The 14,975-nt window shown below is 37.9% G+C and overlaps 1 protein-coding gene across 1 annotated transcript in view; it reads right to left on the minus strand.

Moving 5' to 3' along the window:
- Window positions 1-14,296, minus strand: part of mosmoa (modulator of smoothened a) — a 41,732-nt gene extending 27,436 nt beyond the window's left edge. Inside the window, exon 1 of the mRNA XM_039651757.2 lies at window positions 13,442-14,296. Coding sequence (XP_039507691.1) covers window positions 13,442-13,547 — 106 coding nt within the window. The 5' untranslated portion in view covers window positions 13,548-14,296. The remainder of the gene's footprint in view (window positions 1-13,441) is intronic.
- Window positions 14,297-14,975: the final 679 nt, after the last annotated feature.

A 14,975-nucleotide genomic window follows, 5' to 3' on the forward strand; every position in this document is an offset into this window, starting at 1 on the left:
GTAAATACTGACAGAATTTTCATTTTTGGATGAACTAACCCTTTAAGGGGAAAGTACATAACACACAGTGGGCGGGAATATTAATAGGATAAAAAAAAAAAAACCCCGAAATAACCGACAATGTAAAATTACGTCGGTTTTAGGCTCGATTATTTTTCGATTCATCATCCAGCCCTAACTGGTGTGCATCTTGAGACAAAACAGTAGGGTTGGGTATCGAGAATCGAGTATCGATTGGAACCGAGACTAACTTTTCGTTTTTCCCGGAATCGTTCAAAAGTTAAAATTTCGATTCCTAGTTTCGATATTCACAGTCCGCCGAGCGGAAGACGAAACCGCTGAACAACACCAACGAAGAAGCGTCTACCGGAAGTGTTGGCATAACCACGCGAGTCGAACATGAGTACCTTACGTCGGCGATCCAAAGTGTGGCTTCACTTTTCTAAAAATAAAGAAATCTCGGCAAAATGCAAAATTTGTGACAAAAGGAGTATTTTTACAGAAGGAGTATTTCCTTCAGAAAGGCCGTTGGTTAGCAAGGTTAGCTAAACTTTTTTGACCCTGCCTCTTAAAAGAATCGGAATCGAGAATCGTTAGGAACCGGAATCGAAACAAGGAATCAGAATCGTTCAAATTCAAACGATACCCAACCCTACAAAACAGTGACACTGAGATATTCTAAGATTCGATAAAACAGCTCAAACGTGCAGTTTAGTGCGGGACTATCTTAAGCCTCGTCTGTGAAACCGAGCATGTGTCGACTAAAACATGACTAAACAAAAAGCCGACCAGGTTGGCTAAATGTGATCGAAACTAAAAAGTACATTTGGCACAGGAAGAAGGCCTTGTCCACACTAACACGTTTTCATTTTTTTCATTCCTTTCTTTTTTTCTTTTTTTGCCTTTTTGTTTGGTGGACGAAGATGGTTTTGAAATGAAAACTTTTGAAATGAAAGTTTTTAAATCTAGCCGGATTCATGTAGATTTAGACGAAGACTCAGAATAACTACAAAAATAGCTGACTGAATTAACAACATAGTTCAATGACTTGAAAACAACCATCGGTTTAAAACACACTCCTGAATATAGTGTGTTGAGTGTAAGATCCTGCGGTGAGAGAGACACCAGCGCTGTACGACACATTCATCATTCCTCTCACTGTCTCTGGGAACAAAAGGCTCGCAGGGCTTTATCGCTCTGTAAATGTCACGACCACCCGTGTTTTGTGCCCGCGAGCGCTCGGCTCTCACTCTCCTCTGCAGAATCTCCTGTCCTTCCCTTTGGAAAAGCCAACGGACACAACATCACAGAGCAGTGAAACCACTCCAACAGGTCCCAGTGTTTGAGAGCGGATGGATGAACACACTCCTGTCCAACTACACGAGGAGTCGGAGAGCAATGAGGTTTAGATGACAGGCCTGAGACAGAGCACATGCTTAATGCGATACTAGTAGGCCGACATGATAGGGATTCTTCACGCTAGGGCTGCACGATTAATCGAAAAAAATCACGATCTCGATTCAAACATAAATGCGATCTCCTTTCTTAATGATGGCGATTCACTTCCGTGTATTTCCCTGCATTCAGATCATGCTGCATTCACGCGTTATATTGGTCACACTCACACAAAAACAAAACAATAATTCACAAATCAATCATGCGGACGTTTCATCAGGGAATGTCTAAATTAAAGTTGTTGCACGTGAGCAGCGCATATTTTTTTTGGGCTTGCATGTTAATCAAAGTATTCACCGGGAGCAGGGGCAGCGCGTGAGCAGCAGTGAAACGCGCGCTCAATTAAAGTGAAGCACACTTTTGAGGGACAAAATTAATGATTTCACTCAAAAAGTAGTTTCACACAATGTCTAGTCAGTTTTAACAAGAACTGAAGTACCTTAAAACTTATATAAAAATAATAGCCGAGTCCCATAGACGCCTGTATCTTTTACACGCCTGTGTGGCTGCAGGTTTGGGTAAATAAAAGCTCGTCTCAAATAGGGCGGGTCTGTTTTTTAATTTCGGTTTGTTAATCTTCTAAAACCGTCAGATCGTCTGCTTTTTGGAGGCCGCTTTAGCACATATTAGTCCCGCCAAAGCCTAGTTTGATCGGCGAGTGATGATGTAGAATAGAAACTGCTGCGCTTGAAAGGGCGGAGAGAGAGAGAGAGAGAGAGAGAGAGGTCTTCAAACAACACGAAAGTTTGGAAGACCGCAGTTTCACATAGAGCATTTTGGAGAGTTTTAGATATGAAGACTCAAATATTTATAGAAGATTTAGGCTACCCATTTAAACTTGTTTGTAATTATTCAGTTTGGGTGAAAGTGTGATGTCTGATTCTAAAAAAAGCTATAGTAAACTAGCCAGAAAATATTAAATATAGCCTACACTTACTTTTAGTTCATGACTACACAGACAGCTACATAGGCTAGCCCCAAAGAACCAGCTTAAACAATTTAGATTTTTTTTGTTACTGCACTTTATTAGACGGTCTTGTTTTTTTTTGTTTTTTTTTTTTTACTTGAGTGCAATACATTTTGGATGGAAAAAAAAAAGAGAATCGTGTAAGAGAATCGAGATCTCAATTCCCATGGAGAAAAATCGTGATTCACATTTTAGCAAGAATCGTGCAGCCCTACTTCACGCTCTATTATATTATATCTTTATAACACAATTGTGGGTTTATATCTCTCAATTGTGGGTTTATATCTCTCAGTTGGGTTAATCTCTCTCAATTATGACTTTATAACACAATTGTGGATTGATCTCTCTCAATTCTGACTTTATAACTCAATATCTCTCAGTTGGGTTTATATCTCTCAGTTGGGTTTATCTCTCTCAATTATGACTTTATAACACAATCGTGGGTTTATATCTCTCAGTTGTGGGTTTATCTCTCAATTCTAACTTTTTAACACACTTGTGGGTTTATATCTCTCAGTTGGGTTTATCTCTCTCAATTCTGACTTTTTAACTCAATTGTGGGTTTATATCTCTCAGTTGGGTTTATCTCTCTCAATTCTGACTTTTTAACTCAATTGTGGGTTTATATCTCTCAGTTGGGTTTATCTCTCTCAATTCTGACTTTATACCTCAATTGTGGGTTTATATCTCTCAGTTGGGTTTATCTCTCTCAATTCTGACTTTATACCTCAATTGTGGGTTTATATCTCTCAGTTGGGTTTATCTCTCTCAATTATGACTTTATAACACAATTGTGGGTTTATCTCTCTCAATTATGACTTTATAACACAATTGTGGGTTTATATCTCTCAATTTTGGGTTTATATCTCTCAGTTGGGTTTATCTCTCTCAATTATGACTTTATAACACAATTGTGGCTTTATATCTCTCAGTTGTAGGTTTATCTCTCAATTCTAACTTTTTAACACACTTGTGGGTTTATATCTCTCAGTTGGGTTTATCTCTCTCAATTCTGACTTTTTAACACACTTGTGGGTTTATATCTCTCAATTGGGTTCATCTCTCTCAATTATGACTTTATAACACAATTGTGGGTTTATATCTCTCAATTTTGGGTTTATATCTCTCAGTTGGGTTAATCTCTCTCAATTATGACTTTATAACACAATTGTGGGTTTATATCTCTCAGTTGTAGGTTTATATCTCTCAGTTGTGGGTTTATCTCTCAATTCTGACTTTATAACACAGTCGAGGCTTTATATTGTGCAATTCTGACTTTATAACACAGTCGAGGCTTTATATTGTGCAATTCTGACTTTATAACACAGTCGAGGCTTTATATTGTGCAATTCTGACTTTAACACAGTTGTGGGCTTATATCTCTCAACTGTGGGTTTAGATCTCTCAATTCTGACTTTATAACACAATTGTGGGTTTAGATCTCACAAATCTGACTTTATAACACAATTGTGGGTTATCTCATTTCAGACTATTTTTTTTCTCAAAATCGCATGTTAAGACCTCTTTATAATACGTAATTGTGAAATAAAAAGTCAGAATTGCATGAAATAAAATCGCAATTGCGTTATAAAAGTTTATATCTCACAACTCTGAGTGAAAAACAGTCAGATTTGCTAGATGTGAGATAAACTCGCAATAGTGAGATAAAAAGTCGAAATTATCTTTTAAAATGTTTTACTCTGCGGCAAAACAAGCTTCCATAATTGCATTAAAGTAAAGAGTAAAATGTTTCACATAACTTCAGTTGAAAAAGTCAAACAATGGTATCAGACACCACTAAAAATCCCCATTCAAACAGCGCCAACTCAGCTTCAGTGCAGCCGTTAGTCGAGACGTCTAGAAGTGGATCAAAGACACCATTTCCTGCAAGAGCCGAAACAATACGTGATCATCAGCCAATCAGCTCACTCCGGCCTCAGACCACCTCACACACAGAACAGGACAAACACTCATGATTTACCCTTCACAGGAAGCACACCGTCTGACACCGGCTCACAAAGAGCCCATTCACTGATCATCACACAGGACATCCATGAGAAGCGCTCGTCTGAGGGACAGTCCGACGCAAACCACGCATCCCGGGACTGTTCCCGTCAAACCACTGCTTTGGCTGATTTAGAGTTAATCTGCAGGGTTTTTTCTTCATTAGATACAGTCAAACACCAAATCATTCAGACACCAGATATATCGTTTTACTTTGACTTATTTGGCCAGTTACATAGATGACAGCCAGATCAAACAATCATGATCAAAACAGGTGAAACAACCAATAGCACTTGTTTCAGTGGTAATGACAGAGAGGACTTTTCTTTCTTTTTTCTTTTTTAAGAAACACGTTTAGTTTTATTTGTAGACTATATTATTTGATTAGTGTTTTTATGAAAGTGTGTGACTAAAAATGCAATCCTGCAAGGTAAACTTTAGGCACACACACATTGTAAACCTAAACAAAATCACACAAATACACACATATGACTAAGTGCATGTTATTTTATTTTTTAAGATTATACAGCACACTTACACTACAGACACTACAGGCAAAAATGCATGTCAATTTTGCCTTTTCATAAAGTTTCTATTTATATTATTTTTTTAAGACTAGTGGAAAGAAAACTTCCAAATTGCACGTTTAACCGTATCTTTTAGAGCAGTGGTTCTCAAAGTGGGGTCCGCGGACCCCTGGGGGTCCGCGAGCTAAAGCCAGGGGGTCCGCGAAATAATTTACAACCTAACGTTTTTTTCCATGCTATAAGTCATGTTTTCTTTATCATCTGAAAACATGCTGTTTATTCCTAAGTAACTTATATAAAGCATTTAACATAAAGCAATACAAAGTAGACACTTAAAGTTTTCTATAGATAGATAATCTATGTCTTTGCGTCAAGTAGACTATTCGCTGCTGTTGATTTTGCGGGACGTGCGCCAGAAAGGAGACAGAGAGACGGCATGAACCCGCATCCGGTTCTTTTCTGTATTTTTAAAAGGCATGACATTTTGTAGTCATTTATAATGTAGCCTATACACAAATAAAAAATGGACACTTTACCGTTTCGGATGATGCACTCTTGTCTTATCTATGACCATAAATAAGAGTATTCCTGTTTCCACTGCTGAGGAAAAATTCCCATGTAATTGCGCGCCGGCGTCTCGCGTGCGCGCACAATAGTCAGTTCTAGCACTGCTACAGATTTGACATTAGAAGTCTGATCATTATCAAAATAAAAGTGCATAGTGACAGGGCCGTACCCACAACTGAGGTTGCAAGGATGCACATCGCGATACTGACCTTCTCGTCTGAGGTGCTTCAGCAGACTAACAACGATAGCTCGTCAATGTCAAAATGTTTGAGTCGGAGTGAACTCAAAGTTCCCCGCACGACGTTTCAGTCAACGGTCATAAAGTGCGAGATAAGATGTAGGCCTTAATTAACATAAACTAAACAGCTGTTTTAGATAAAAGTTTTAAAAAAGGACTGAAACAATCAGTTTGCAAAGTATTAATCAAGCTCAACTTTAACAAAGGAAAAAGCAGGTCAATAGAAACACTGTGCCCATGAGATTAACATTATGGATTCATATATTTAACATATACTGTATGTTTTTTTTAGCTAATTACAGTAGCTCAAATTAACGCACGCACCTATTAAACATAATGCCATTATCATTGTATTTATAGGCTTATGGGCTTTATTTGTGTGCAGAATAGGCCTAATTATTGAAACATTTCTCTTTTAAGGCCATTCCTGATTGGAATATGTGATTGTGTTTCGTGACATCTTGACAAAAAAAAAAAGTATGCCACTGACTGACATGCTTCTACTAAATCTATAGTTATCCAATTGTGGGGCCTTAAAACACCTTAAAATGCACATGTGTAGATCAAGAACATCAAAAATTCCTAAGTGAGGGATCCTAAGTGATTCCTAGCAAGATCACTTTCGTTACCTCAGTAGGCTATTTAGAAATTCCTGCATAGTACCCTGGGTGGAGACCATTCATTTTGTGCAAAAATATTTCATTTGCCGCTCACACATTAACTTTGTGCTCAATAACTGTTATAAATATGAGGGGGGTCCTTGGAATTTTTTTTCCCCTGAAAGGGGTCCCTGGCACCAAAATGTTTGAGAACCCCTGTTTTAGAGCACTTTATCTATTTGTGTCTGTACATTTCAATTACAGTATATACCTTTAAAAGGTGGTTTTCTCAAAATGAGTTTTTCCTCCCACATCTCCACTTCAGCAGCTCTTTACAGTTTTATTATCTATATTCGGAAGGTTTTTACACATGGCTTTGTTCATATATAATTTTCCTGATTTTATACAACATTGTTATTGCAAAAAAAAAAAAAAAAAAGATTATTATTATTTGTGGAGTGATGAAAAGAGAACCAAAATCCCTCTGTAAAAACCTTTGACTCTAATACAGTCAAACCAAACATTATGGAGAGACCAGATATCATTTTTGATATTTGTTTACTAGTGTGTGCAAATAAAACATAAAATAAATTAATATATATAGGCTTTATGGGCTGTCCTGCTTCTCTAAGATATCGGCCATCAATATATATAAAAATATTGTTGGTTTAACTTTGGGTAACCTGATTGCTTTAAAACTTTAAGTTCAATGAAATGGAAAAAATTAGTTAATACAATGAAGGAGATTTATTTAATCACCAAAAACTCAAAATATTATGTTATCTGAACTACATAAAGTAAGTTGATTTGACATAAGAAAAAAAAAAAAAAATATATATATATATATATATATATATTATTATTATTATATATTATTTATCATTATATATATATATACACAAAAAAAAAATTCATGATTTGTAATCCCAACATTTTTTTTCTTATGTCAAATCAACTTACTTTATGTAGTTCAGATAACATAATATTTTGAATTTTTGGTGATTAAATTAATCTCCTTCATTGTATTAACTATTTTTTTCCATTTCATTGAACTTAAAGTGAACTTATCATCGGTTGACCACTATAAAAAAGGACTATAAAATGAGACTGGTTTTGAGTAACTTGTGTTTTAATTGCTAACTGAGAAAGTACACCAGACCCCTGGACACATTACAGAATTGGGCTGTGGGTTTGGTTAATGTGCGTAAGTGTTAATTACATAATATCAAATAATGCTGTGGATCATTATAATCACAAAAACACTGTACTTACTGAAAAACATAGGCTAAGTTGTGTGTGTGTGTGTGTGTGTGTGACATTCACCTATTCTAACTTCTGGCCACAGGTTTCATCATAACTGTGGGACAACACCACGACCGCACACAGTCATGTGAGCTGAATGAACCCGATAGGAAGCGTGTGCTGGACATCGTGTGCTGAAGCGGACACAAAGGAATATCTTGACATGGCAGTGTGTTTTCTGACACCTGATTCAGCACTGCAGCGCGAGACTGTGTGTGTGTGTGTGTGAGAGGCCAGTGACTCGCAGTGGAGGCGGAGGATTGAGCTTGAACCCCTGCTGACCCACTTATTGAGCAGTCATGAGTGCTGAACAAAGAGCAGCTGTTTATACACACACACACACACACACACACACACACTTGACATCTATAATAACAACAGCGTCTAATAAATAACACCCGACAATGACTGAAACAGGCCAGCTGAATGAATGACTCGGGTAAAATCATCGTAAGCTCATATGCGTGTGAAGAAGCGGTCAGATCATTACAATATCTACGGTTAAATATTAATAAAGAATCATGGTGCAATCTGTGACCTTTTCAGTCACTCCTGATTACTGGATCATGATTTTAAACATGCTTATATGGCTTTTTTTTGTATTACTGATTACCAAAATGTTTAATAGATGATATTACGTCATAATGGAAAACATGGGCGAGGCTAGCCCCTTTTTAGGGGTGCTTCAGCACCCCTAAAGAGGAGCTCAGCACCCCTAAAACTTGGAGCAAGAAATGTTGTTATTCTAAAATTTTTGTTCGTCTTTGACACGGTTAAATAATGTCCAAAACATACTTAGTAGTTTGTGGTTTAAAATGAAATGAAAAAGAAAACATTTCTCTTCTTCTAACGTTACTTCTTTATACCTGCACCGCTCAGCACGGCCATCATCCAGCGCGAAACACACGCGTTGTGAGAATCCGGGCCGTTAGGTAGTTTTGTGAATCAACGGAGACGCTCCAGAGCTGTCTCACACACTTTTTTCCTTTCAGTTGTTCCGATTCCGAAACCATATCGGTGAGTACTGGAGTCAGTATCCTGAATCATTGGTACACCTATAATAAGTGTTTATTTTCGGACTGTTTTAATCTAGCGGGTCGCCTCCGCTGTAGAGTAACATTAGCGGAGTGGCAATCGGGAGAGTCGGGAGTTTTCCCGGTGAGCCGGTAGTGTTTCGAGGTCGCGAGGGCCGATCTGATAAAATTTATACATTGCAAGTTCGCCATGCGCCCAAGCGAGGGGAAGAAAGAAAAATTTTTTTTTTTTTTTTTGCATTTTCGATTAACGGAGCTTTGCCTGTCTAACGGAGAAGTGCCTGTCTTTCTAGTAAATAGATGCACGTCACGGAGTACTACAGTGGCGTAGGTCGTAGGGCGTGAGTGAAGTTAGATGCGCTCGACCTGAGTTCGAATCTACCTTTTGCCTAACTCTCTCTTCTCTCTTTTCCCAACACATGAGATGTAAAATGTATCATGTAAAATGTATAACCTAACATAAAGAGCTCTAGTGTTATATTTTGCCAACAAACTAAAATCGAATCCATGATATGGCTTTTTGCCTATATAAAACAGCACACATTTTGCTGGGTGATTTAAAGAAAAGTGTGCACTTTGCTCACGCGTTCAGCATGGTTATATATCTGGTATTTTCTCCTAAATAAAAGCTTACGGGTTTATTTCTTGCAAGTGTAGAAATATGATAAAAGTATTTTAATTTTCCTAAGTGTAATGTTGACTAAAATATACTTTTGAAATATTAATTTTCATTATATAGTACATTTATAGGCTATATGGATTTTACATCATAGGAATAATTATATAAATCATTATTACATTATTATAATATTTGTTTGGGATCTTAAAACACCATTGATAATGTAATGTAGACTGAGACTCAACTAAAAAGATGTTTGAGCCCTCTATGTTGTCCTGGTACAAATCAATGCTTTTTCTTTGTTCAACGAGCAGTTCATGGGTTGAAGCTCTTAATTTTGATCTCTCAAAGAGCACGAGATTGATGCATTTAACCTTAAAATGTACAAAATTTTCTAACGGGGGAGCATGCCCCCCAACCCCCCTAGAGGAACATAGTCCACCCAACATAGTTTAACAAATTTGTTAATATCTTTAAGGTTGCCTTTTTTACTGCTGGCTGGGGAACTACTGATGAAAATTAGCTCTTTTAGCTAACTCGGGTACATTTTCATTGTTCTAATGTTGATTAATGTGTACACTGCCCCCCTTACAAATAACTAATTAAATGAATAAAATGAAGAGAGAGGGGGAGCGTATATGGGTGTAAAATGTGGGTGGTGGCAGTGGGGCTCATTGGGTGCTCAGCACCCCTAAAGCTCCGACCCTAGAATCGCCCCTGATGGAAAACAATCAATTGTATACGCGTCTTTAAATGAGTGTTTTCACATTTAATTACAAACTAAACAATATTTTTGATCTGCAAACTTTCAAGGCCTGAAAATGACTACGCTAAAGTTCACTGATAGTAGGGCTGGGTAATAAATATCGATTTCTCGATATTAATCGATTCTCATTTTTACGTACCAATATCGATTCTTAAATCTCAAGAATCGATTAGTCATCCTGTTTCGTTTGAGTGAATGAGACATTGTATCGCGGCTGCGCGCATCCAACAAATCGCAATAATCTTTGTCCTTTGTTACTATTGATATGAAACAAAGTCTCAATTTTCAAATTACGTCCATTTTCTTTAGAAATTCAAAAACATAAATAGCGTTTTGGCGCTGTGGCGTGAGATCACTCTGGAGAAGCAGCAGCGCTGATCTCTCTTCCGGCTTAATAATACCAGTCACAGCGCCAAATAAACATGAAAGTGTGTTAAAGATAGAGTACAACTTATCGAAATCCGTATCATGTCACATTGATTCGCTCAATCAGCGTTTCAACCATGGAAAGACGTCAGTTAAACAGCTTAATCAATGTCATCGTCATATTTACCTCAGAAACCCACATAAACTCGTTAGTCAGCTGGAAAAAAATAACTCCAGAGAGGAGCATTTTGCTAAATATAAACACCATATTACATATAATGTTCTTCAATATTTAATGCATATTTGAATAAATCTGGCAAGTTTTTATGACAGCCACCATTTAAATGTTTATATTTCATATAATCTTCTTATTATAAAAATAAATAAAAGTGTAATTTAAGTGTTTGTATAGCTACATTATTACCTTCATATTAGGCTAATGAAGCCTATAGGCTACAACTAGACTATAGACCATAGTTTACAGCATTAGTTAAGAGATTTGATTCCCTTGAGAAAAATGGCCATTTATTGTAACTGATATCCAAAATAATCAATATTGAATCGAAATCGAATCGAATTGCAAGCTTGTGAATCGAAATCGAATCGAATTGTGAAATTTGTCTCAATACCCAGCCCTAACTGATATAGCAGTGATCATGGAAACCTGTGGGAAATATTAGGACTGGGTTGAAAATATCGATATTTGGTTTAATAGATTTTCGTTTTGATAACATATATTGATTCTTAAAAGGTTAGTTCACTGAAATGAAAATGCTGTTCATCCGTTATCAACACAAAGGTATTTTTAAAGGGGTGGTTAAAATCTCACTTTTCTAACTTTAGTTGGTGTGAAATGTTGCCGTTTGAGCATAAATGACATTATCAAAGTTACAACGCTCAAAGTTCAAAGCAAAGGAAGATATTTGCTTTTAAAGAAAAGGACTACAACAAACAGCTGGTAGGGACTACACAACATTCCTCCCAGATTAGTGACATCACCAACCCTAATATGTACATAAACCCCGCCCCCGGGAACACACAGTCCATGTTGAGAAGAGGAAGAGTGGTTGTTTAAGAGCACATTTGTGAGTCAGCTCAAACTTTACACATCCGTGTGCATCTCACAACATTTCCTATATGAGCGATTTATAGATTACATGACAGAATATGCTAATTGAAGATAGTTGACTCCACATCAGCAACATAAATTCATCAACTAACATTCAGAGACGTCCTGTTGCGTCACTTCTTCTTAGTCTCTCCATCTTTGACTGACTCCGTTTTAACATTAAAGGGAAAACACTAACAGTTTCTATCATTTTAGTGCGTCTGCGTGAGGAAATCGCAGCTGCTAATGCCTGGTTCAGATTACACGATTTTAGCCCGATTTTGGCACGATCCGTTTGACGTAGGGTGTCGTGGGGATTCGTAAACGACAACGGGCGTCGGGACAAGATTCGATCGTATCATCTCTTATAGTGCGTCATAGTGGGCGACAACCTATGTCGATGCTTCATCACGACAAAAAGACTAGCATGTTTATTTTTTTACGGTCGGTCGCCCACGACGGTTCGGTCACATGTATGAGGTTGACCAATAGGAGCACAGAAGCTTTTCCGTACACAACTTTCAAAAATGGCGAAACGAAAGAGAAACGATGGCGCTAATGTTAAAACTAAAAGTAAAAATATATAAGAAAACAATATTTTACCTCAAGTTCTCTTTGGAGGATTGACAGCCCATACTGTCCCCTTCGAGCAATCCAGGAACGTGTCAATTGTCGGGTTTTCTTTCTTTTTTACTTTTTTCTGAACACAGGACAGCCAATACAACACCCACCGCTTCTTCCATCGTTTGTTTACGTTCGTTCCCGGAAGTCACTCGCTACTAGTTTCGCCTTCTCGATGACATCACGCCGTTAAAGACGGCATGCGATGACTGGTCAGGAAGCAACGTGTAGTCTGACATGTGTCTTGTCCACGACACGACAAGATTTTACGAGTCAAAATCGCGTAATCTGACACAGTGACTATTGTAACAGACAAATAAAATTGTATAATCTGAACCAGCAGCTTTTGAAACCCCACCCTCTGCAGCAGCTCATTTGTATTTAAAGGGCCAGGCACAAAACGGTGCTTTTTTGCAAACCCTAAAAAAGTGACTTTAACATGCTATATAAAAATATCTGTGGGGTATTTTGTGCTACACACTCTGGGGACATCAGAGATGTATTTTACATCTTGTGAAAATGGCATTTCACCAGCCATTTAATGGTGATAAATGGTAGTTGCGTAGTTTGTAAATGGAGGGACAGTAATCTCTCAGATTTCACCAAAAATGTTACGGGTTTGGAACTTTTAATTTGTGGGTGAACTATCTCTTTAAATCCAAAGATTTGATGTTTTAGTCTGTACTGTTTATTATAAAAATGTATTTATTTCAGATGCATTAAACAGAGACGATGCACACTAATAATACATAAATAAATGTATAGTGTGCCAGAATAAGCCAAAAGGCAATTTTTGCATCTGCTGTCCCTGTGAAAATTATTATTTAAAATGTATGTTATGATTTATAAGCGATATACTTTTAATATTAAACGGCTGTGGCTGATATACATCCAAAAGTATCGAGATCAGAACCGAATCGCAAGCTTGCGAATCAAATCGTTCATTTGGTCTCAATACACAGGCCAGCTCTGCTGAATTAGATTGAATTAAACAAACATTATAATAGTAAATGCTTATCAGCTCAAGTAATGCACATTCAAATGCGATTGTGTACAAAGATAGAAGAAGCAATTGGCAGTAATCATGCTTTAAAGTAAACGTCATTAATGCACGCTGTTAAGATGTCTATCTTTATAATGTAATCTGAGCCAGAACTTCATTATTATCGGAACAGATGAGGACGAAGCAGGCATGTAACGTTACACATCTCTTTAAAGACACACACACACACACACACACTGGGTATTGATCAGATGTGGTTTCTCACCTGCTGACTCGCCAGTGTTGATCCAGTCCGGGTTGGCAATGCTCGCTATGGCAAATATATCCGCAGCCAGAAAGAGACATCCTGAAATAATGGTGAGTTTATCCATCTCAGGTGTCCTGGGCTCAGATTCAGGAGTGAACAACTGAGCTAGTCTCTCTACACTACAGATATATCAGTGAACAACAGCACTGCTCGAGTCCGCCCGCATGATATGCGCTGATATATATGTGTGTGTGTGTGTGTGTGTGTGTGTGGTGTGTGTGTTATGAAATGATATGGCTAGAAGTTCAGCAGATGAATAGAAGGAAACACACGATCCCTAAAGACCAGGTTGTGTTTCTGATCTTCCTCCTGACAGTTGATGCTCCATCATCATCATCATCATCATCACACACTGCGGGCTTCTTCTTCGTTACTTGCTAACAGGCTACAGATCCTCCACACGGTTTGTTTGCCCCGGAGGGCCTTCTTTCACTCGACGTCCACGTATCCATCTCAAATAAAGTCTCGATCGCCGGATTTAACAGCAGAAAAGGGCGTGAAAGTAACGAATTAGCGGCCGTTTTGGTCGACGGTGTTGTGGTCCATCTTTCAGCTCAGCTGCGCGCGCAGCTTCACGGACGCCGAGCGCGAGCACGGCAGCACCGCATCACCTTCGTGCCCGAAAAACTCGCCGAAATATGCGGAGAAAGATCGTTAAACTGGGTGGATTCGTGAAGAAAGCCGCAGAAGCATGAGAAGCGGCGGTGTAAACGCTCCTCTCTCGCGTCTTTCCTTATGACATCAAGCGAAAACCCCCACGCAGCGTCTGTCGTCAGACACAACAGGCCCGCGAGATCTCGCCGTCGCCTATACTCTCGCGAGACTCCTCCGCGTGACCAGAGGAGGTCAGTTCTGTGTGTGAGCAAGTGTGTGTGTGTGGGCATCAACATCTGTCAGCACTTTTGTAATTACCCACTTAATGCAGGCAGGAATCTCAAAATATATTTCATGAACAATATGCGTTATGGACGGAGGACAAAGGGACAATGACGTGTTTGTATTATGAATGACGAGCAGCGGGGTCCAAAAAGCATGAGATCGCCATAAAAATGCTTTTAGTTGCGCATTCGGGCACTAATCTCAGCTTATGTTTACAATATAAATGAATAAATAATAACTAAAAAAGGATAATGTTGAAAAATAATAATATTAAGCATACAGATATGAAGATAGACACTTGAAAAGTGGAAGGATGATCATAATTGATTTACATATTATGGAAATAGCCAAAAAGTAAGCTAGTGTTCATACTTCAGTAACCTTATGACAAATATTCAATACTGTGTTTAGCTAGGAGACAAGTATTTTGAAATTTGTTTTTATTTTTATTGACTGATCTTTGACTAGTTTAAAACGATATAAGTTAGTTTAAGTATATATAACTTACTGTGTATATATATATAAAATACATATTTTTAACTCATTTATGCTACATCTTTGACTAAATTAAAACATGCCTGGTAATGGTTTAATTACAAAAAAGCATTAATCG

The sequence above is a fragment of the Pimephales promelas genome, chromosome 3 (assembly GCF_988280905.1).
Source record: "Pimephales promelas chromosome 3, fPimPro1.hap1.1, whole genome shotgun sequence".
In the NCBI taxonomy this organism is placed as follows: Eukaryota; Metazoa; Chordata; class Actinopteri; order Cypriniformes; family Leuciscidae; genus Pimephales; species Pimephales promelas.